At 31.4% G+C, this 24,198-nt stretch overlaps 2 protein-coding genes, 1 long non-coding RNA gene and 2 other non-coding genes across 6 annotated transcripts; 1 reads left to right on the top strand and 4 right to left on the bottom strand.

Moving 5' to 3' along the window:
• Window positions 1-39: 39 nt before the first annotated feature.
• On the bottom strand, window positions 40-2,940 carry LOC108478823 (uncharacterized). Of its 2 annotated transcripts, none has more exons than XR_001870357.2 (3): window positions 2,339-2,940; window positions 466-1,529; window positions 40-368 (listed from the first exon to the last, which is right to left on the bottom strand). It is a non-coding gene; the product is annotated as an uncharacterized LOC108478823 (long non-coding RNA). The 2 variants fall into 2 exon arrangements; XR_008274588.1 differs by having other exon boundaries at window positions 466-1,488.
• On the bottom strand, window positions 2,327-2,429 carry LOC128284960 (U6 spliceosomal RNA). The gene has a single exon (XR_008275377.1). It is a non-coding gene; the product is annotated as a U6 spliceosomal RNA (small nuclear RNA).
• On the bottom strand, window positions 2,761-2,863 carry LOC128284937 (U6 spliceosomal RNA). Its single transcript, XR_008275355.1, has one exon. It is a non-coding gene; the product is annotated as a U6 spliceosomal RNA (small nuclear RNA).
• Window positions 2,941-6,914: 3,974 nt separating the features above from the next.
• Window positions 6,915-8,752, top strand: LOC108479558 (uncharacterized). The gene has a single exon (XM_017782238.2). The coding sequence runs from the start codon at window positions 6,915-6,917 to the stop codon at window positions 8,286-8,288; it is 1,374 nt and encodes a 457-aa protein (XP_017637727.2). The 3' UTR covers window positions 8,289-8,752.
• On the bottom strand, window positions 8,328-14,400 carry LOC108479557 (putative DUF21 domain-containing protein At3g13070, chloroplastic). Its single transcript, XM_017782237.2, has 14 exons — window positions 13,613-14,400; window positions 12,667-12,764; window positions 12,468-12,561; window positions 12,188-12,265; window positions 11,892-11,995; window positions 11,649-11,730; window positions 11,188-11,327; window positions 11,031-11,109; window positions 10,857-10,920; window positions 10,579-10,670; window positions 10,234-10,299; window positions 9,728-9,844; window positions 9,155-9,334; window positions 8,328-8,807 (listed from the first exon to the last, which is right to left on the bottom strand). The coding sequence occupies exons 1-14, from the start codon at window positions 14,135-14,137 to the stop codon at window positions 8,553-8,555; spliced, it is 1,974 nt and encodes a 657-aa protein (XP_017637726.1). The 5' UTR covers window positions 14,138-14,400; the 3' UTR covers window positions 8,328-8,552.
• Between the last annotated feature and the right edge of the window lie 9,798 nt (window positions 14,401-24,198).

The following is a 24,198-nucleotide window of genomic DNA, read 5'->3' as shown; positions in this document are numbered from 1 at the left end:
TTTTACTTAATTAGAGGATCTAAAATAGCAATTCCACCATTTGGCAACCCCAATAAAATGCATAGTCAGACCAGGTCAAAACTCTAAATAGATAACAAAGCTCACTCAATATTGTTTTTCATCACCACATTTGGCATATAAATCCAGCAGGCAAGTCTGAGTTTTGAACATTCATTAAAACAATTGCAGAACTGTCCACAATTTCACCACTAAAACTAATGTTGTTCCTGTAAAGCCGCATGGACCAAAACAATTGCAAGTAACATCATATTCCAAACTCCTCTGTTACACTCAGCCGCGAAAGGCAAGCATCTGGCCACATCAAGAACCACGAACGACATGGGGTCTCCCACATAGCACCAGTGTTCCTGCCGTACAAGCCAATCCACATTACATGAGAAAAAATCAAGTGATGAAACCAGTTCACTTTCACACTTACAGGAATGAATACATTGCTGCACCTACCGAAAAGCATATCCCATGTCTAGCCAACTCATTGCCACACAAAGACTTCAACCTTCGAAGGTGCCAACCCTGCTTGTACATGCACCGACCAAGCAGCTTCGAAATAAAAGATTTAGTACGACGACTGATTTCCCGAACCACACCATCAGAGTTTAGATGACTGTATTAATATGCTCTTTCAGGCGTGACTGTATGAATATTCTCTTTCAGGCGTTGCAAAGATTCCCTCTATGGAAGCATGTCAAGTTGTCAACTTGACCTTTAATCTTTGTGCCTTCCTATTAAAACTCGCTCCTCAATTCTTATAAATGTACCAGAAAATTAGCACTGATAGACTACGAATATTTTGTGACTAAATATATATAAAGACGTGAGATAAAAATGATAATTTCAATCCATAAATGAAGCCATAATATTCAACATTCATAAAGGTTCATACTTACTTGTACGGCAAGCATAAACCAGCTACGTAAAATCTTTTAATTAAATTGTAAAAGGATCTCTTAACCCAATTACACCACATATCAGAGTTAGAAAAATAGAAAAAAAAAAAAAAGGGGACAGAAGCTCGTTCAGAAAACACCGAAAAAAGACATCTCGTATCGAATTTACTACTTAATAGAGTAGAATAGACCCAGCCTGTAAAAACATTCTAATTTGCAATATCAAGCGAGTAAAATCGATGAAGTCGAGCACCAAGCTAAGCATACAAATACAAAAGTAAACAGATACAGAAACCTGCAAAATTTAGCTCATGTCGCACCGAGCAAGGCCTCTGTATGATAGAAAACAACAACTAAAGGCTGAAGCAAATTAGGTCATGTTTCCCACTAAGATTTTCTTTGAAGGGACAACCTTTATGGATTCAAAGTGAGAAACTGACAATCATTTCCAGGCTTCAAATTGTTATTATCAAAAGTGATTCACCTGGCATCATTTCCAGGCTTCCGAGCAACACTATGGACCTGTCCTCTGTTGACATCTATATAAGTGAGACATGAGCATTGATGCCCTTATTTGAGTCTGCATTCATCCACAGGCATGGTAATAGAGTAGCACATAGCCTAGCAATCATTAGAGTTTGAATTACAAAAAAAATGCATGAAATTGTGGTCATTCTAACCCCTTTCAGCATGTTAACTACAGGTGAATCTAGAACTTCCTATTCAATTCATTCATCAATGGTTGCCTAAACCAATTTAATCCTTCACTATATTATATGGTACTTCTAACTACAGATTTTTAGCATATATGATGCATAGATATTCTGGTCAATATCAGCAATCTCAAATTGCATTGCTTTATTGAATAGAAAGAAAATCAAGTAGCAAGGCTATGGAAAGAGATAAAAATAAATAAATAAAGTCCAATTTCTACACAAGAAGAATTGAACATCAGCATTCGTAACATAAAATAATACTTTTCAGCAAGCACCATATTAAACCCAAATTTTTCCCAATCATTCTCATTTGACCAACTGTGATTGCTCAAGGGAAATTATTTGATCAATGATTCCACAACCCATTTATAAAGAAATCAGCTGTTAAACTCGAAAAAAACGAAAGTCTCCTTTAGACATAGTCAACTACAAGTAATTAACATTTACCAGATAACGAAGTTGTAAAAAAACCAGGAAAAAATCGAAAAATGCAAAGAAAACAGAGAAAAATAACATTTACTACATTTACCAGCTATCGCAGTTGTAAAAAACCCAGGAAAAATCGGAAAATGCAAAGAAAACATGAATTTAAAAAAAAACCCAGAAAAACTAAACAAAACCAAAGAAAACAGAGAACAGAAACTAAAAGCACCCAGAAAAAAATCGTAAAATTCAAAGAAAACAGAGGGAAAAATTTTTTAAAAAAATTTGGACCATTTCTCGATTTGTGCGTGTCATCCTTGCGCAGGGGCCATGCTAATCTTCTCTGTATCGTTCCAATTTTATCGGATGTCCCCGAAGGTACGACCCCTGGGAGCTGCTTCAGCTATATAAAAGGTTGAGTTATTGTATCGCTGAGCGATGTGGGATATTTAGTTGGATACCAACTAAATCATGAACCAGCCTACCTCACTCTGACTATCCCAATGTATGGGCTCAAAACAACGGCCATGGGCTTATGCTCAATATCAGAAAAATAACATTTACTACATTTACCAGCTATCGCAGTTGTAAAAAACCCAGGAAAAATCGGAAAATGCAAAGAAAACATGAATTTTAAAAAAAAAACCCAGAAAAACTAAAGAAAACCAAAGAAAACAGAGAACAGAAACTAAAAACACCCAAAAATTTTAAAAAAAAATTTGGACCATTTCTCGATTTGTGCGTGTCATCCTTGCGCAGGGGCCATGCTAATCTTCTCTGTATCGTTCCAATTTTATCGGATGTCCCCGAAGGGACAACCCGTGGGAGCTGCTTCAGCTATATAAAAGGTTACTTTATTTTGTTGCTAAGCGATGTGGGATATTTAGTGGATACCAGCTAAATCATGAACCAGCCTCCCGCACTCTGACTAAGTCCCAATGTATGGGCTCAAAACAAAGGCCATGGGCTTATGGTCGTGGAATACAAATGTGGCCTTTTATTGACTATGCAAGATTTGCATTTGCTAAAATATGAACTAATAACTTGTTAAATTTTATTATGTTAAATATGATTAGCTAAAATTTATATAATAAATATATTTATTCAACATTTATTTTAAAATCATTTGAAATAATAAAATTAATGGTTTTAAATTCATGAAGTTTTTGGTTGAAACTTTATCAAATGTAAATTCTTTATTAATTTATAAAAATTAAAAATAACAATAAAGGAAATTATTTTGTACAATGAGTAAACTTCACAACCAAGGTCAAGAAGTAAATAAGTGTCCTATAAGGGTATAATAAAATATTTAAAAATAAATTTATTTATGAAATAAAAAGTATATCGTCAACGTATCAAATACTTACTTTAATAATAATATAACTCTTACTTTATGGAAATCTTATAGTATAGATTTAGCTATAGGTTTTAATAAGGTTATTGGAATCAGACCGATCAGTCAAATTGATTAAATCGAGAATCAATGGAAATGTTGGTTTTGAGAAAGAGATTGAATTAATTGATCTGCGAATCAATATCAATCAATTGAATTAGGGTGTGTTTGTTTCATGGAAAATGACTTACGAAAATTTTTTTTGCATTCTCTTGTGTTTGTTTCACAGAAAATAATTAGGTCAACAGAAAATGATTTATAGGTCAATGAAAAATAAGCATTTTTTCCAGTAAAATAACTTACCATTTTGAAAAACATAAATCATTTTCCTAAAAAGAAGTCTTCTATGATAGTTTTATTTTTATATAAAAATAACTTAAATAAAACTTAATATTATTATATTAATAATAAATTTTAAAAATAATAATTTTAAATAATATTCTTAACAAAATATTTAATATTAATATTTTAATAATAAATATTTATTACATTAATAAATATATTGATAAAAATATTTTGTAGTATAAAGGTTAAAATATGTTATAAAGTGTTGGATCCGATACCCTAAGTGTAGTATTTTCATCTATGTACACTTGTAATTTTTTTGAATAGATAAGTTAATAAAATTATTCATGAATCACATTAATACTTTGTATAATTGTCTTCATATGGTTTTTGCACGTAAAGCAAAATTTAACTAAAAGTATGAAGCATAGAAAAATTTGGCTTCAAAATTTTCTCAAGGTTAAAATATCGATGTTTTTATATGGTGTAGTACTAGTAATGCACTTGGACAATATTATTATGTGGTGAGCTATTAATTATGTGGTGTAGTACTAAATATGCACTGAAAATACTATTATATGATGAACTATTAATTTATTGTTATTCTATCTTTTTTTTTTATAACTCAATCATGAATCATCTATTCTCTTCGGTTATTTTTAATTTATAACTGTTAATATTCTAGCTTAATAATTAAGTAATATTATATATTTAATTTGATGTTTTTATTTATAAATAAATAAATCATCGCAATATATGCAAAAAATGTAACATATAAATTTATAGATTTAAAATAAACTCAATCAAACAATGAAAAGATAAGAAAATCTCAAATGTATGTTTGATTTATTGAAAACAGCTTTTACTGAAATATTTTCGTGAAATTTATCAAACAACAGAAAATATTTTAGACAGATTCATGCAAACATAAAAAAATATTAATTTTTTCATAAAAATAAATCATTTTTTAGAAATTATTTTCTTGAAACAATTTTCAATTTAACAAACGAATCCTAAAATTTTAACAATTTTCCTTTCAATAATTTAGGCCTCTTTAACCAAAAGATTCATATGTTAAATTTGATGATGGGGCTATGCTTCTCACTCTACCACCACTAATGACGAGGGAGTTTTCTTAACCATGTTTAGACTTAACTTCTAATCATAAGTTAGAACAAGGATCTTAGCTATTAGTTAATAACTAAATTGGCCCAACTATCGTCCACTCAAAATTTTTGTTTTTTTTTTTTTGTTGTGATGGTTTTTTTTTTAATTGTTTTCATTTGTTTTTATGTTTGTAAAAAGTTATGTATGTCATTGTTATCACTATCCTATTAACTTAGAAGAAAATCATTTTTTTTTCTTTCCATTCATGATAATTTTCTCAAAGAAATGAATGGTTCAACATATCATTATTGAGAAAGCAATTTAAAATTAAAAATTAAATATATGAGCTAGAAAATGGGAGAAAAGAAAATGTTAATTCAACCGTACTTTTGTGGGGTTAACCAAACACCACAAGTTCATTAACAAAGGTATATAAAATCAGTTAAAGTTCATGAATGGGTAGAGATGGTCCACAGATAAAATTGCCTTAGCCTCACCTTACCTATTGACAAAGTTTCCATCGCCCCAACAACACAAATTCCAACCAATTCGATTTCAGTTTTGTCCTCACAAAGGAAATAGCCACCTAATGGGATTGGCAATTTAGCATTGCTTTATATGAAATACAATTTGATGAATTAATTCTTATAAGTATGAAAGTAAAAGGGTTTACCAAAAGAAAAAAGAAAGTGAAAGACCAGATATATAATATGCTAGTATCCATTCATATTAGAGGTGTTCATGGGTCAGGACGGGCTGGGCTCAATTAAAAATTTAGGCCATTTTATTAGGCTTGGGCCAGGCCCAACCGTAAAAATGGACTTAAAATTTTGCCCAAGTTCGACCTTGATAAAAATTCTGAAACCCGAGCTTAACTCGGTCCGCTCATATTAATTTTTATATTATTTTATATAATTTTTAAATATATATATAATACATCAAAAATATTAAAAACATCAAAATAAATATTTCTCAACAAATTAAAAATAAATTTTAAAAAAATGTAGACTTAAATAATACTAAGATAAATGCAACTTAACAAGTAAATGCCTCTAAAATAATAACAAAATTAACAAATGCCTTTGAAATAATAACAAAATTAACAATAAAATAAGTTTTATACAATATCCAAATAATAACAATAAAATGGTAACAATAAAATAGTAAAAGGGTAGCAAAATAGGAAGAAAACAACAAGAAAATAACATTAAAAAACGAAAAAAATAGTAAATTTTTTTGTCTTTCAGTGAATTAGGGCCAGGCCAGACCCGAGCAAAAAATATTTTACCCGAGGCCCAACTCTTTTTTAAAACGGGCCTTATTTTTTTATCCAAGTCTATTTTTTGAGCTTATATTTTTGTCTAAATCCTCTCACATCTCGGGTGAGCCTTCAAGCCGAGCCAAATAGATCGGGCCACTTGATACCAATTTCATATCTGCTAACAAAATTTGAAATACATGAAACCTAAGAGGGAAACGGGTTTTATATTTGTCTTTCTGGCAGTTTTCCTATAGAGTATTGATGGAGTTGATTGTCATTTCTTAATTATATTGAGTGCAATTAGAGTAAATTTAACCTTTTTAATAATTTTTTAATTAATTTAGATCAATTAATCGAACTGAAGATCGGTGATATGATGGGTCCAACGAACTCTAGGATTATAAACACCTTCAATTTTACAAACAAATCTCAACTCGGGTAAAAAAAGGAAAGGGAAAAAGAAAGACGAAAAAGACAATTCACGAACTATGAAAATGATTGCCTCGTATCGACATAGCTGAAGCTCGTATAAACAAATCTAGAGGCGGCTGTCTTCCCAAACCTTCAAATTTTCATCATCTGTTCTGAAAGGGTACTTTTCTGCTTTTCTCCTCCCCTTTTAAACATGTTTTCCTTAATGTTTTGTCTGTATATAATTTTATACGCTTGTCCCCCTTCCTTCTAATCATCAAATTTGGATTCTTTCCTATGTTGAATTGGTTTTGTTATATACCCCCAAAAAACCCTTCTTGAATTTTCAACATCTGAATTTTTTTAGCCAAATTTGGTGATTTTGATACAAAGAATCCAGGAAAAAAATGAACCCAAATTGGGAAGAATCATTGAATCACTTTGAACGAATAATTGATTCTGGGACTGAGTCCATGCGTATAAAAGCTGTGATCAAATTGTCTAAACTATCAAATCAAGCCCCAGAGTATATACTGAGTCAAACAATACCGATTCTTAGTAATCTTATAGCTGATGATAGTTCACATAATTCGAGTCCTCTTCAAGGACTGGTTATTCATTGCTTAAAATGTATTGCTCGGCAAGGAGATGATGGTAGATTAGCAACTGAGATAGGCCAATCTGGTGCTCTATGTTCCATATTAAGGTTTTTGCCACAATCTAATGCTAGTGTTCAAAAAATTTGTCTGAAATGTATTTGGTGCCTTGTGAATTTGTGTAATGAAAATCGCCTCATTGTTGCCATGAATGGTGGTTTGGAGATTATTGTGAACATGTTGAGTTCATCCATGGATGGTGTTAGAAGGTACTTGTTAGAGATTTTGAGTGCATTGTCATTGGTGAGAGTTGTAAGGAGAGGACTTGTTAGTTTAGGCGGACTTAGATTTCTTGTTGAGGCAGCTAGGGTTGGTAACATGTTATCTAGGGAAAGAGCTTGTCAAGCGATCGGGTTACTTGGTATTACGAGGCGTGTTCGTCGTATGCTTGTTGATTTGGGTGTTATAGATGTTCTCATGGAGCTGCTTCGAGTTGGAGACGGTGCTTTAAAAGTTGTGGCTGGCAATACCCTTGGTATGATTTTGGCTAATATTGATTACATTGACTTGGTTGCTCAATCTGGGGCTATTCCGTTGTTTGCCGAGCTTATTCAAGGATCTGAATCAGTCGGTCAGGAGATCGCGGAGGATGCATTCTGTCTATTAGCTGTTGGAGAAGCAAATGCAGTTGTAATAGCTGAACATTTGGTGAGAATCCTTAGGGAAGGCAATGCTGAATCAAAAGCTGCAGCTGCTAATGTTTTCTGGGATCTTTCAGGTTACAAGCACACAGTACCTGTCATCCGAAACTCGGGTGCAATTCCCCTTTTGGTTGAGCTTTTGAGCTCTCAGAGCAGCGAAGTAAGAGAAACAGTATCCGGAGCTATTGCTCAGTTGAGCTATAGTCAAGCAGATCGAGAGGCGTTAAACGAATCGGGGGCTGTCCCTCTTCTGCTTGATTTGTTACATGATGATTCAGAGGAGCTGAAAGATAATGCTGCAGAGGCACTTATCAATTTCTTTGATGATCCACTGCAGCATGAGACAATATCTCAAGTAGTTGACCATCCTTCATTTCGGAGCATGCAGAACAGACTCGGTAGAATCCGAGGTGCTTCAGATAATCAGACAGTTAGTTCTATGAGACAGATGAATATCAATCAAGCAGAGCCTACTAGAGATTAGTGAAAAATTCAACAATTTCATCGAAGTAAAAATAGGCCATTCTCCTCAAAGCCATTGGCACTTTCATCTGTGAAAATTTTGTACAATGTTGGTCTATTCATATATTCTTTTTGTTTCATAGTTCCGTTTTACAAGTCTTTTGCCTCTTCCTATGGAGCTGTAAGAATTAGAAATGGGGTGTCCATGGGGGAAATCACAAATGAGAAAAAAGGAAAAAAAAAAAAAAAAAGAAAAAGAAAAGAAAAAACAATTAGTATAATATGATTACTGTCCATTGGAGCTCTCATTATCCTCTTTGTGATCAGCAATTACATAATGATCGTCCAAGAGGTTATCCTCTTGCTTGTTTTCAAATGTATCTTCATTGTGTTTACCATTATTTGAGTCTTCATCCTTGCTCCATTTCTTCATGATTTTTGGTACCATCGGCGTTACTGTCATGACATCTAATAGTGCCTCCTCATTGTTTACTCGTTCGAATCGAACGGCACTTACTTTTCGAGCATTTCCTGCTAATATCTGCACCAAAGACAATATATGCTCAAACTGATTTTCCAGTGATGCAGGCATATATAGAAGATCAAGTTTTGGCCTCATCGAAGCCTCTATGCAAACATGCTCTATGACCATTTTCACTTCCATTTTGACAGTAGTCTCATAAAATCTAAGAATATCTATATTTGAGTGGTTTGGCTGAAAGAAATGGGAGATGGATCACCTCACTTTCGCCATCAAGGTAGAACACGCCGCGTTATAAAAATAATATCATTAGGACGCAATTATAAGTAAATGACTTGAGGGAAGTCACTGGTAAATGTTACATTATTCAATATAAGTGCATATCTCAACAGGGGTTCGAACTGTACCTCGAGTTTATATATTTGACGCCTTTCCTTCAGGTCTTGCCGATCAGATGCAGCTTCGGAATTCTCATCTTCTTCTTCTTGATTACCCCTTTCAAGCTCTACTTTGACACTCTCACCTGTCCTTGGTATATATCCAAATGCCTCACATACAAAACCCGACACAGTCTCGTATTGATGTTCCTATAAAACAACAATAAATTATGTTGAAAATACATGTATAATTGACAAACAGACACTTTGCAAATGTGGATACAGTTCCTCATGCTGTGAGGTATGTAGTTTCTTAAGCTATATAACTCGGACTCTTCATTTTTCATAAAGTACCTGTGTTCAACACACAGGTCCAACACACAAATATGGGGATATGACCTCCAAGAATAATTCAAATACACGCTAAAACTTAGAAAATACTACATGTATCAGACACTCACATCGAGCCCAAGCAACATAGATTTTAAGACCTTTTTTTAACATCTGAATGCATATTCATAAACATTTCTATTTCAACTAAACTAGCACAAGCTGGTAAATAGAATGAAATTTTATGCATGAGGCTTTATATCAGTAATAAACCTCTGGCATTTTGATATTTAGATCTTCAGAAAGTTGATCAATAGATGTATTAGCATCAACATCAAAGATACCCTCAGCCCGCATTACGATATAGCCAGTTTTCTTCTGGATCTCCTCCTGTCATAGCAAGAAACAGAAATGGCTAAGACCATATAAACTTGAAAATAATGTCCATAGCTTTTAAGGTCGACACATGTAGTGATAGCATATTATTAATATCTCACTTGATCCTCCTCATTTGGTCTCTAAATTTTGTGGAAGTGAAGATATGCAATGCCAACATAATAGATAAAAAGAGAATATTTTTGAGAAGCGAAGAGATTGAAAGATAAATATAAGAACCAGATATCAAGTGAGCAAAAAATTTGAAGCATAACAATCGTAACCGTCCCCCCCTTGTGGAATAACGGAAAGTGCATTTTGAATAAACCTATATATTTAGGAATATGAAGTTTATAGCAAAGAAACTAAGTAATAAAGCAATCAAAGAGGTAGAAAAGACTTACTTTTGAATCATTTTCATCGAAAATTTCACCAACAATCTCCTCAACCACATCTTCTAAGGTGACTATCTGTTCAGCATAAAAAAAATGAGACAAAGAATATATAGTGGGATTCCAAAAGAAGAAATGTACTATTACTCATTGGCTTGTTGCATAGTAAATCAATTAACTTATGCCCTACAGATAAAATAATGCTATTTTATGCAGGCACAGAAACATGCAACAGAAGTGCCTCCGATTAAACACCTTAAACCATGAAAAAGTGCATTTTAACAAAAACTCCAACAAGAATCATTCAAGAGTAAAAATGTAAAAACAAAATCATTCTAAATTAAGTATACCGCATACCCCGACTGTTCCACCATATTCATTAAGGACAACAGCCATGTGAACCTTCCTGATTCGAAACTCTCTAAGAAGATTCCAGACTAACATTGAATCTGCAAAAAAAAATGAGAATACTATGTGTTATAGCTTCTTAGAATATAATCTATGGTCACACCTTGTCAAAATATGTTAATGGATTAATGAATGAAAATAAACTGAAGCAATATCTACCATGTAGCCTAATGAATAGTGAGATAAAAAGGTAAAATTAATTCAAAGGTTGAAACCAACAGAATTACCAGGCACAAAGTATGCAGGTTTGTGAGCCATATCTCCCACAGTAGTACTTTCTAGCAGTTCACCCTTCAAAATCAAACAGATTATATAATTCTGCATACTATGATATTGTTGCATACATCAACAAGCAAAGTCTTACCGATGAAGAAGAAGCAAAGAGTAGAAACTTGTCTTACCTTTGGAACATAATCTAGAAGATCCATGGCATATGCAATACCTACTATATTGTCAATACGCTGCTCAAAAGCAGGCACCCTGCAAAGAAGTTTACAAATTTCTTAGCGTGTTTTTAAGGAAAAACAGCCAAAGAGATTAATCACTAAGGTTATTTACCTTGAATATTGATGAGTCAACCACAAATTGTGGAACTCAACAAGAGTTGAGCTTGCATCAATTGCAACTACATCAACAAGAGGTGTCATCACCTCTCTAACATGGGTATCTTTTATCTCTAATACATTTTCAATCATATCCTGCACAGGGATTCCAATAATAAGAGCACCAGAACCATAAACAAAGATAGAGGAACTAATCAATGATTCATTTAGATTTATGCCAATAGTCAAACATAAACAGGGACCATTGAAAGCAATGACTGCAGCATGCCTGTACATTGGCATTGTAGCAGATAGCTAAGCTGGACTTATCCATTTTGGATTCATTGAAGACATACTGGTCTAGTGCTACAGAACAGAAGATAACAACAAATATCCATATAAAATTTTATGTGTTAATCAAATGCTCAATCAAAGTTATACATATTTACTTATAATATATGTGATATATATGGTTACCTGCTCCTCCTCCTCTATTGCTCCACTCAACTCTGCCCCTCGTAACATTAACTTTAATTCCTCTTCAGTAACATAAGGTTCACTAAAATAAAGATATAATCCATAAGTCATTTAGAAGGCCTATAACACAATGAAGACATATGTTGAGAATTTGACAGACCATTGAAAAAAAAAAAAGAAGAGAAAATGCATGATGATTTAGAAGATGCAGATAGATTAAATCCAAATAATTATTTTCTTCACCTCTTTCCTTTTAGACCAAGAATTTTGAGCATTCCCATCGATAAATACGTCACAACTCTTCCTACCGGATATAGTATTACAGAAAGCCATGCCACTGGCCTGACCTAGAAACATTTCAACCACAGTTAGTCAGCCAATTTTTAATTGGTAATGATAACTATAGCAAAGCATCAAGAGAGCAATGAAGCAGGAAGAATGAAAGACAGGAAAGAAAGGCAATGCTGCTTTCACAAATATCTGGATGGCAATAAAATTTAAACACCAAGCGAGAGGGGAGACAGAATAAAGAAACTTACCACAAATCTGGCAACTTCTGTGGGATTGTGAACAGCTATACTCTTTGGAGTAATCTCAGTGAGAAGCAATATGGCAACCTAGCACCATACGATAAAAGGTAACTGGTTTTCATATTTTATTGCATAAGTCGATATGTTATTTTACTTGTCTAAATATAGACCAACCACCTCGATGACTTCTCACAAAATTATGATATAAGAAAGACAAAAAGATGGCATGCATGCCACAGACGCAACACAACCCCAAAAAGAAATCTAAGAAAAAGATATTGGTACATACGGTCATTACTCCAGTTGCTGCACTAACACCAGCTTCCCCAAATATAGCTGTGGCAGCATCTGTGACTAAAGCAGTAGCTCCAATATTGACCACCCTGAGTAGAGAAATAAAATCCACAATAAGAAACACTTTCAAGCTAAACCTGAAAAGAAAAATGGAAATGGAACTGGTCAAGGTGATGGCATAAAAAGAAGAGTACGTGGTGCCAATAAGAATGGTCGTGAGAAAGCGTGTTACATCACTGGAAAGCATTTTAAAAACACCATCTTCAGAGTCTTTATCAGCCAGTTCACGCACCTGACACAAAGTAACATCAGATGATCAATGAACGAAAGAATTCTTAAAGGTTTGATGACATGAAAATTAAAAAAAAAAAAGAGTACAATCTATACTTCAAAAGGCATGCCTGATGGCTTGACCAAAATGCAATACTACTTAACCAATGTAGACTTAGGTTTAATAGTGGAAATAGTAAATACTTCTAAGTTGTTCTCTGGCTTATTCTATAAATTGTTTGTCTTTCTCTATTATTCTCTTTCTTTGTTTTCCTTCTTCCAATCACCTTTCTTCTCCCTTTTCACTCTAAGGTGCTTCCATCTTTCTTCCACTGTTGCTCACCATTAACAATTTGCTTCCTTTTATAAGTTACAATGATTAAGCTCATATCTAGAAGAGATGATTTTCATCCAAATTCAACCATGATAAACTAATAATAAGAAATGGAATTCATATAGAATGTTCACATGGCAAACCAAGATTTAATCTTATATTAACTTAAGCCAGATATCTCAAGTCACCAAGGAATCTGCATAGCAGTCACAAAAATGAAAATCAAAAGACAAAATCTATGATACTAAGATAAGTGAGCATTGGATATGAGTACGTGCCTTACACAGGTATACTCATTTTTTTCAAAGTTTTTCTATATATTTAGACGATGATACTACATATTTGTGTCCATATATGAGTCAAACACAGGCATAAAGAGTTGGTATAACATAAGACAGTATTTACAAACAGACTAAAGCATCTACAATCTTTTCAACTTGCAACAATCCCTATCCTATTCATTTTGATTTCCATAGCAACAAATATGCATTTATAAGTATAAAAGCCATCAAACCCAGGGTCAAAGAAATCATTACCTTCCAAGGCCATAATGTAGTTATAGCAGTCTCTGCCATCGAGAAGAAAGCTGAAAGACCCAAAAGAGCTGTCAAAACCAGACCTTGTTCCTTAAACACTTTAAGAATCATAGATGCCTTAGGCCAAGCATTCCTCAATAACAATATGCACTGCCCAATAACTCCATAACCAGCATTAGCCACTCCATCTACAGCAAAAACTCTTTTGCATCCAAACACCAATACACCACAAACCATTGCCACCAAAATACCCCTTTTCACCAAAACCAATTTTTGATCATTCCCCACACCTTCATTTTCTTCCCTCAACGATCCCACGTGACCAAAACTACCATTTTTGGGGATTCCAAAAGCTTTGAAAGCTTTGGGATTTGAACAGGTGGAGATAACAGGAGTTGGGTAGTGATTGGTTTTGGGTAAAAACTTTGATTGGTTCTTCAAATTTCGATTAAAAAACATGAAAGATGAGGACTTTGTTGAATAAATGAAAGTGGGTCGGCTGCAAATTGAGGATTCAAGTGCCATTTTTATCAATAAGAATAAATCAATAATTAAAAAAAAAAGATCGAAACTTGTTTAAGCAAAAAAAGAAGAAGAAGGGATTTTCAGGTTTCAAAGGAAGAGTCGTTTGGTGAAGGAAAGATTCTAGTTAGCTGCAAGTGGGATGGCAAGTTAGTGTTTCGGAAATCACGAAACTTGCCCCATTGATTTTACATTTACATTTCTCCCCTAAAACTGACTCTCCTCTCCTACTAGGAAATGTGATAGGAATTAAAATATAGACTTTAATTTTAATAATATCAATATGTTTTTACATAATTATATTATTTATTATTTAGTAAGCTTAAAATCTTAAGTATAAGACTATTTTTTGGGACTTGAATTTTACAATTATTTTAAATTGAGGCTTGAACTTTTTTATTTCAAGTTAGTCTCTGAATTTAACAATTATTTTTACATTAGGGCTTGAACTTTATTTGTTCAAGTTGTTCCTTAAACTTGACAATTGTTCCCACATTGATGCCTGAACTTTTTTTATTCAAGTTAATCCTTGATATTTCTTTGAAAGCCTTAAAGTTCAAGTCCTAATACGAGAACAATTGTCAAATCCAAATACTAACTTAGGATAAAATAAAATGAAAAAGCTCATGCCTCAATGTGAGAATAATTTCCTAGTCCATGCTTTAATATTAGAATAGTTATTAAATTCAGTGACTAACTTAAAAAACAAAAGGGTTTGAGCCTAATATAATAGTTGTTGCTAACTAGGTTATGATTAAGATAGTAAAATTGAGGTATGGAAATTTTTGATATTTTTATTCTATTGTTATCATGCATAGTATTTTATATTGATTTGATTATATTTATAATTATTTGAATATATATTATGATTATATTTGTATTTATAAATTAAAAATAAATTATAAGTTTTTATATAAAAAGTCTTAACTGAAAAACTCCAGGACAAGTAAAAAAAAGAAAATAGGAAAAGCAAGAATTAATTGAATTTGAAAAGGCTTAATATTTGTTTTAGCCCTTGTATTATAGTGAAATTCTTACTTTGGTCTTTCTATTTTCTTTAGATCATTTGGCTTCTTATACTTTCAATCTGTTCCTCACATTAGCCCTTTCACTATTTCTATTAAGACAAAACTCCCACTTTGGCCCTTGAACGATAGTGAAATTCTTATTTTGGCCCTATACTATAGCAAAATCCTCATTTTGGCTATCTACATGTTCACATTTGATTAACTTAAATGGTCACGCAGAAATTTTTTTAAATAGAAATGATCAAGGGGCTAAAGTGATGGATGGAATGAAAGTTGAGGGGGCAAAGTGACCAAAAAATAGTAAAAGAGTCAAAATGATAATTTTACTATAGTACAGGGGCCAAAACAGATATTAAATCATTTGAAAATGAACAACCGTAATTGTAGGGGTTTTTTTTCCACCACTTTCCACGGATTTCATTTGCATGCTCTTTACTCTTCATTTCGACATTTGATGGTACTTTCAACTAACCTTCAATTGTAGTGTAATATAATATAATAGAATTTACAAAAATCCAGTAAAATTATATTAGCCAGCTAAAAAAATAATGCACATTGTATTTTGGTTCTCGAGTTTAAGTTTTACCTCCTAATTTTAAAGAAAGTATGAGTTGAATGTTAGTCTTTTAGAATAGATGTCCTTCGTCGGATTAGGTCACCTACGAAAGGGACATGAATGTTGCATTATTTGAATCCTTACCCTTTATATGGCATTTAAGGACACATATGCTACTACTTGATCAACTACATGATCCAACAAGGTGCTCTTGTTCTATGAACCTTATCTTCGACTTGAACTCTTTGAAGAGTCGAGAGACAAAACTCTAACTAGATTCAAGGATAATATAAACCTATTGAGGGGTTAGAACGAATGGCACTCAGAAGACTTCTCCGAAAGAAATTGACTTCCTCTCAATATATGAGGATTAGTTTAAAACATAACATGGCACTTTCACTCAATCTATTATAGTTTAAAAAACTTGAACTATTGCATCTAACACGTGAATAGGATATGAAGGGTCGAGTAAAATTCAATTGTTTAAAAATTTTAAGATATAATAAATTGAGTGAACAGTTATGCCTTTTAAAATACCATGTTATATTTTAATTTAATGTCAAATCATTAAATAAATTCATCTCATAAAATTTAACATTTTTTTGTCAATTATTATAAAAATTGTCGTTTTACTCATTTTTCTAATGTATAAAACTCTTTTACCCTTCGACTAAAAAGGTTGGAAAAGTTTATTAGAAGTTTATTAAACTTAAAGTTAGACATTCCCAATTTATTCGAATTTGGATGCAAATATGTTAAATTTTTCGAAGTTTCTCCTTAAATTTGGAACATCTTTGAAAGTTATATTTCATTAGGGGCAAAATTAAAGCTGGCTGGTAGGGGCCTCGACCCAGTTCTAAAATTTTAAATTAGAAAAATAAAATTGTACTTTAAACCCTTAAAAATATAAGAATTTGATTTATTTTTTAAAATTTATAAAAATATAAACTATTAAAATAATAATACCGGGCTTATTTAAATGAAATTGCCCGATTAGGAACGAGGGATACCAGGCCTTACCAACGCCTTGTCAATGCTATCCGAAACTTTGATATTTTTCTTTAAAATGGGCTGCGGTGATGTCAGAAGTTGTTTCTATATATTATTTTTTTTTCTATTGTTATTATTATATTATATATATAGTAAATAAAGAAAGAAAAAGAAAGGAAACAAAAATAAAGAAACAGAAACGAAAATGGGGGAAAGAAAGGGAAAAGAAAGAAAAATGGAGAAATAGAGGTTTTGAAGCTTTAAACTTTAATAGCTAATATTGTGCCGGAAAATTTCGGCTAAGCAAAGAAAAAGGCAAAGTCGACGGGGGTTAGCTCGAAAATTACGGTTTGTATTTCTATAATCTGAGCTTAATTATTGATTGTTATATTTTTATCTAAAGTATATGACAAATGTTAAGGTAAGAATTATTGTGTTTTATGATTAAAATGGATTAATTGGTATATGTTAAATTTATTGAATTTATATGGATAAATGTGATTGATGTGGAATTGAATATGAATGTAAGTTATATTAAATATTTATATATATATTGATTTGGGAAATGATGAAATTGAAATGAAAATATATGACTGAGTATGTGGAAATGGAACTGAACTAAATTGTGAAATTATTGATGAATTGAATTACTGTAATACTGTAAAGTTAATCGAAGAAAGGAAACTGTGATTGATACTGAATTGAATTGGAAATTGAACTAAATAGTGAATTAAATACCCTATTAACTAGTCGGGCTAGTCGGATATAGTTCGCATGCCATAGGATATGAAAGTGTACAGGATTAGTCGGCTTTACTGATTAGGCACTTTGTGTGTCGTTTACTGTTACTGCTACTGTTACTGTTATCTATTCGGCACTTTATGTGTCGAATATTGTTACTATTACTATTATCAATTCGGCACTTTGTGTGTCGAATAATGTTACTGTTACTGCTACTGTTACTGATTATTGTTTAGGTACTATTGATCGCGTGTGTAACACCCTGAAAATTTCTACAGTAAGATATTATCTTTAATATCGTAAAATAAGGAAATAAAGTGACAAGAAGAGGAAAATTTGAGTTATGCTACTGGGAAGTATATTATGACATATTAATTCAAGAAAGGACTAAATTGTAAAAGTAAGAAAAGTTTTGTGGCCAAGAGTAAATACTCAAAATTTGAGGGATTAAGGTGTAAATATAAAAATTTGAAGGAATAATAGTGTAAATATTTTAAGGGTGGAATGATCTAGAAACCAAGGAAAATTGATGAATTAGGACCTAATTGAATAGGTGAAGAATCTTGAGGGACTAAATTACAATTTTACCCATTTAAGTGATGACTTAAGAATGAAATTTTAAAAGATCACAAAAGGAAAAATGGTCAATTGCAAGAGAGAGAAATCTAGAGACAATGATGATGTTGGAGAAATTTTAGATAAATTAAATAAATAAATATTAGTTTATTAATACTTTAAATTGATTTTTAAATGATATTTTATTATTTTATTATTATTTTATTTAATATATATATATATAAAATAAAGAGGAGGATGATCACCTTTCTCATGCAACTAACATGAGAATAAGAAGAAGAAAGAAAGTTTTCCTTTTCTTACAATTTGGTCATTCCACCAAAAATTCACCATTTTCACCTAGAAATCAAAAGAATTTCCATAGCCATCAAGAGAGAAAGATGACAAGAAGACTATGGGGAGTTAGAATATCAAGTTAGATTCAAGAAATAGAAGCTGGAGAAGAAAGAAAATCAAGTTAAAAATTGAAATCAATGGAACAAGGTAAGAACATCAAGATTTCAATATATTTTTAAGATTAATATTATTGAAAAAGCATGGAATTGATGTTAATGTAGAGTTTTCTTATATATGGTCTTATGTTCTTGATATGTTAGTGAAGAGAAAATAAGAAAAAGTAATCAGAAATAGTGTAGAGAAAGAAAATAAGGGTGTTATAAATATGGTAAATAAACATCTTGCACTAAAACAGTTTTGAACAGCAGCAGTAGGCTAATTGAAAAATCACCATAAATTGTGAAAATCGAACTAGAGTATGAAAAAAATATGAAATTAAATATTATTGAGTCTAGTTTCTTATAGAAGAAATGGTGTAGGCAATGGAATTGTGAATCATGAGATATAATAAATTTTGTGAGACAAGGTCAGAATGATTTCGGGTTCCCCTGTTCTGAATTTAGAAAATCATAAAAAATTGGATAAAAATAATTAGGTTCTTAAATTTATATGTTTAAAATAATTAATTAGTCTATTTTTAATAGAAACAAACTATAATATCATCCGAATCTTGTACAATGAGATAATTAATTTTTAGTAAAGAAGGATCGAAACTGTCAGACAGCAGAATAAGGGTGAATTTAAAGAATAAAATTTACTTATTGGATAAGTAAAAAATTCTGAAAATTTTATGGTAAGAAGATGCGTAAGTCTAGTTTCATGGAAAATTAGCGTATCTTAATTTTGAGTTCTGTAGCTCAAGATATAAATAATTTAGTGACTACGACGCAAATGGACAGTTTTGAATATACATATAAGTAAATAGTGAAATTATTGATAATGTTACTTGTATCATGTTATATAAATTAAGGATGTGAAATGGAGAGGAGGGGGAGGAAAATATGTATGAATATTTAGCTAGCATGGCTAATTTGTATGTTTTAGGCTCAAGGACTAAATTGAATAAAAGTATATGGGTAATTTTGTAAAAATGTTAGAAATGACCAATTTGCATGAAATGGATTATTTTATTATTTAAAATTACAAAATTGAATGAAATTATTAATTTAGCTCAAGATCGGGGAAAAACATGTTTTAAGGATTAAATTAAAAATTGTTGAAATTATGGAAAATTCTGATATTTTATAGAATTCATGGGTTGTTATCAATTTGTATGAGAATAACACCTGGAAATAAGAAAAAAATTGCAAAAACTTTATTTTATTTTTTTTAACCGAAGGATGAAATCATAATTAATTAAAAGTTTAGGGGTAAAATGATAATTTTGTTTAGAGCATTAATTGAATGTATTAGAATATGAAATAAATGAAAATGACGATCAAATTTATTTATAAAGATCCGGATGACTCGAATACGAGACTTGAACGTGGAAAAGAAAAGATATCGGATTAATGAAATTATAAACATGAACAAGCAACGAGGTAAATTAGTGTAACTTTAATTGTATTTTTTTTAAATACATGAAATATCGATATAATGAATTACCTGATTTATGTTTATAGAGAAATGGCAAGAGAATGATATTTATCATGACATGTAAATATGTGATTATCTTTGATACGTTAAAATAAGGAAATTAAGTAAATTGAGACGAGTAATAAATTCAAGTAAAACATATCGAGAAAAATAAGTACGTAAAGTGACAATATGTTTGATTTTAATTAGTTTCAAATATGAACGTTAGATGAAATGAAATATCTGATAAATAAAGCGGTAACTTCGGTAATGCTCTGTAACTCTATTCCGGTGACGGATTCGGGTTAGGGGCGTTACAGCATGATTTCGTGATAGGTTTTAAATATTTATAATTGCTCGTTCTTGAACTAACTATTATCGCGATGTAGGCAAGTGTACCTATCGAACAGTAGTATAGTTTTAGCAAGACCGAATTGTAATGGCCTAAATTCAAGGTTATCGGAATAGTGATTTCGTAATCACAAATCCGATTTGAAGAGAAATTTATTTCAATATTTTTGCATGAAAATTGATATGATAGGAAAACCGTATGAAAATATTGATAGAAAAAAATTACCGATTTAGTGATTAGTTAGAAAAAGAAATTATTGAAAAAATTGGGTAAAATAAGGTATCGGGACCTCTATCTCTTAAAACCGAGTAGAAAATAATTTTATAAATATTTATGAAATGTTAGTAATGTGGTATTAAAATTTCTTTAGGAAATTTTAATGTTTGGATAGTTAATTAAATGAAAAGAACTAAATTGTAAAAGGTGTCAAAGTGGATGGGATGATTAAATAGCTTAAGTGGCTAATGAGAGAGGATTTAAAAGGAAATTAGACCCAAAATTTATTTGGGCTGGACGGCAAGGGCATGAAATCAACAGGAAAATTGATAAATTAAGGGCAAAATTGGAATATTGCAAAATTAACTAAATAAAGCTAGGACTAAATAGGAAATATCTAGATTTCTCTTCATTTCTCTTCAATTCCAGCAGCTAAAAACGCCATAGGAGGGTTCTCTAAGCTGGTATTCCATAATTTTTGCACCAAGTGGGTTAATCCTTGCCTTTTTCTTGTAACTTTTGTGTTTCTAAGACTTTTACAACTAGGTCCTACTATTAAATGCATTAGTTTTTGATTTCATGGATGAAATTGAAAGTCACCATGGTTGAGTGCTATAATTTTATAATGAAATAGAATGAAATTAAAGTTTTAATTTGTTTATGAGATGATTTTATTAGGTAATTTCAATAGAAATTGATTTTTAGGACCTAATTGTGAAAATGTTTGGAATTAAAGTCTATTGCTGAAATTTTGATTCCTAAAGGTTGTAAACTAGTTTAAGGTCATAGAATAAATTGTTAATTGAGAAAAATCAGCTCAATTGAGAGGCTAATTGAGTAGGGACGAAATTGTTATTTATTAAAAGCTTAGGGGAAAAATGGTAATAAACAGCTTGCACTAAAACAATATTGGACAGCAGCAGTAGACTAACTTTGAAAAATCACCATAAATTGTAGAAATCTAATTAGAAGATAAAAAAAAATATGAAATTAAAGCTTATTGAGTGTAGTTTCTCATAGAATAAACAGTGTAAGCAATGGATTTGTAAATTTTGAGATATAATAAATTTTGTGAGACAAGGTCAGAATGAATTCAAGTTCCCCTATTCTGAATTTGAAAAATCATAAAAAAATTGAATAAAAATAATTATGGGCTTAAATTTATATGTATAGAATCCTGAATGAGTTTATTTTTAAGAGAAATAAACGGGAACATCATCTGAATCCTGTACGAAGAGATAATTAATTTTTAGTGAAGAAGGGTCAGAACTGTCAGACAGCAGAATACGGGTGACTTTAAAGAATAAAATATACTTATTTGATAAACCAAAAATTCTGAAAATTTTATTGTAAGAAGATATATGAGTCTAGTTACATGGAAAATTAATGGATCTTAATTTGGAGTTATGTAGCTCGAGTTATAAATAATTTAGTGACTATGACTCAAATAGACAACTTTGAATAAACTATAAATAATAATAATGAAATTATAGAAATTGTTGCATATGAACATGAAATGTATTAAATTGATAATTAAATTTATTTATTTAGATCCGAAGATTCAAATATGAAGCTAGATCGAGGAAAGGAAAAGTTCAGATTAGTAGATTTTTGTACACAAACAAGTATCAAGGTAAGTTCATGTAACTTGAATTATATTCTTAAATACTTGAAATGTATGTTATTGATGTAAAAATAATTTGAATGTTCATTGTATGAAAATTAATGAAATATTGATATATTTGATAAAAGAGGAAGAAATCCCGATTGAATGAAAGGAAATTTCGATGGATCTTTGAAAATGAATTGACGGTAAAAAGGATCTAACCCAGACGGGTGATCCTATCCTGATATAGCCCTCCCGAAGAATATGTGTAAAATGGATTTAGCTTGGACGGGTAATCCGAATCAAGTCTGAATTTAGCTTTGATGGTAATTGGATCAAGCTCATTAGAGTAATTGTCATTGCAGGATTTAGCTTTGGTGGTAATTCGACAATACTCTATGAGTTTATATTACATGGGATTTAGCTTTGGGTGGTAATCATTTGTAAGGAAGAGGTTCGCGGGAGTGTGCTATCTGAAATGGAAATGTGCGCATATAAATATGAATTGACAGACCCGGAAATGTACACTAAAAGTGTACCTCTGAAAATCCATCGAAAATTCTAAGAAATTCAACGGGATAAATATGGAAAAATAATAAGGGAATGAAAATCATGGTATTGATGAGTTCATCAATCATGGTATATATTATTGGTACATGAAAATTATTGTACTAACTTGAATGTTGAGTTTGTGCATATTAGGGTAATAATGCATTGAATGGATATATGAATGTTTATTGTATTGTATTGAAAATATTAGGTAAGTATAATTCTTGTTACATGAGCTTACTAAGCACAAAGTGCTTACCCTGTTTCATTTTCCCCTGTTTTGTAGTGTTAAGAGCTCGAAGGTCGGATTTGGTCAGAGACACATCACACTATCAACATCAGGATTTCGGTATATAAATAAAAACTTTATTTTGAAAATCAATAGCATGTATAAGCTAATAAAGTAATGTTAACGTGAAATGAATGTAAAGTTAGCCATTAGTGTAATACCCCTACCCGTATTCATTGCCGGAATAGGGTACGAGGCATTACCGGAGTTTACGAATTAAATTTTTTTTTTTTCAATTCAACATATTTTCATGATAGATTCATGCATTTATATAAGATAACGTCATCACACATCTATAACCAAGTTTGTTAACCATACTAATGGCTAACTTTACATTCATTTCACGTTAACATTTACTTTGTTAGCTTATACATGCCATTGATTTCCAAAATAAAGTTTCTTTATATACCGAAATCCCGAGGTTGATAATGTGATGTGTCTCCACCAAATCCGACCTCCGAGCTCTTAACACTACAAAACAGGAAAAGGAAACGGTAAGCACTTTGTGCTTAGTAAGCTCATGTAACAAGAATTATACTTACCTAATATTTTCAATACAATATAATAAACATTCATATATCCATTCAATGCATTATTACCCTAACATGCACAAACTCAACATTCAAGTTAGTACAATAATTTCCATGTATCAATAATATATATATATACCATGATTGATGTACTCATCAATACCATGATTTTCATTCCTTATTATTTTTCATATTTATCCCGTTGAATTTATCGAATTTCGATGGATTTTCAGAGGTACACTTTTAGTGTACAATTCGGTCCGTCAATTCATATTCATGTGCGACATTTCTATTTCAGAGAGCACACTCATGAACCTCAACCTTGCAATGGATTACGGTCGAGCTAAATCCTCGCAATATAAACTCATAGAGTATTGTCTGGATTACCACCCAAAGCTAAATCCTGCTACAATTACTTTAATGAGCTTGATCTGAATTACCATCAAAGCTAAATTCGCACCTAATTGGATTACCCGTCCGAATAAATCCATTTTACACATATTCTTTGGAGGGCTATATCAGATAGGATCACAAGTCCGGCTAGATACTTTTACCGTCAATTCCTTTTCGAGATCCATCGAATTTTCCTTTCATTCAAACGGATTTCTTCCCATTTTATCAAATATATCAATGTTTCATAAATTTTCATACAATGAACATTCAAATCATATTCATATCAAAAACATGCATTTCAAGCATTTAAGAATATAATTCAAGTTA

Source organism: Gossypium arboreum, chromosome 11 (assembly GCF_025698485.1).
Source record: "Gossypium arboreum isolate Shixiya-1 chromosome 11, ASM2569848v2, whole genome shotgun sequence".
NCBI classification, from domain to species: domain Eukaryota; kingdom Viridiplantae; phylum Streptophyta; class Magnoliopsida; order Malvales; family Malvaceae; genus Gossypium; species Gossypium arboreum.
The sequence above is the reverse complement of the archived record's forward strand: the minus strand, read 5'-3'. Positions and strand labels throughout refer to the sequence as shown.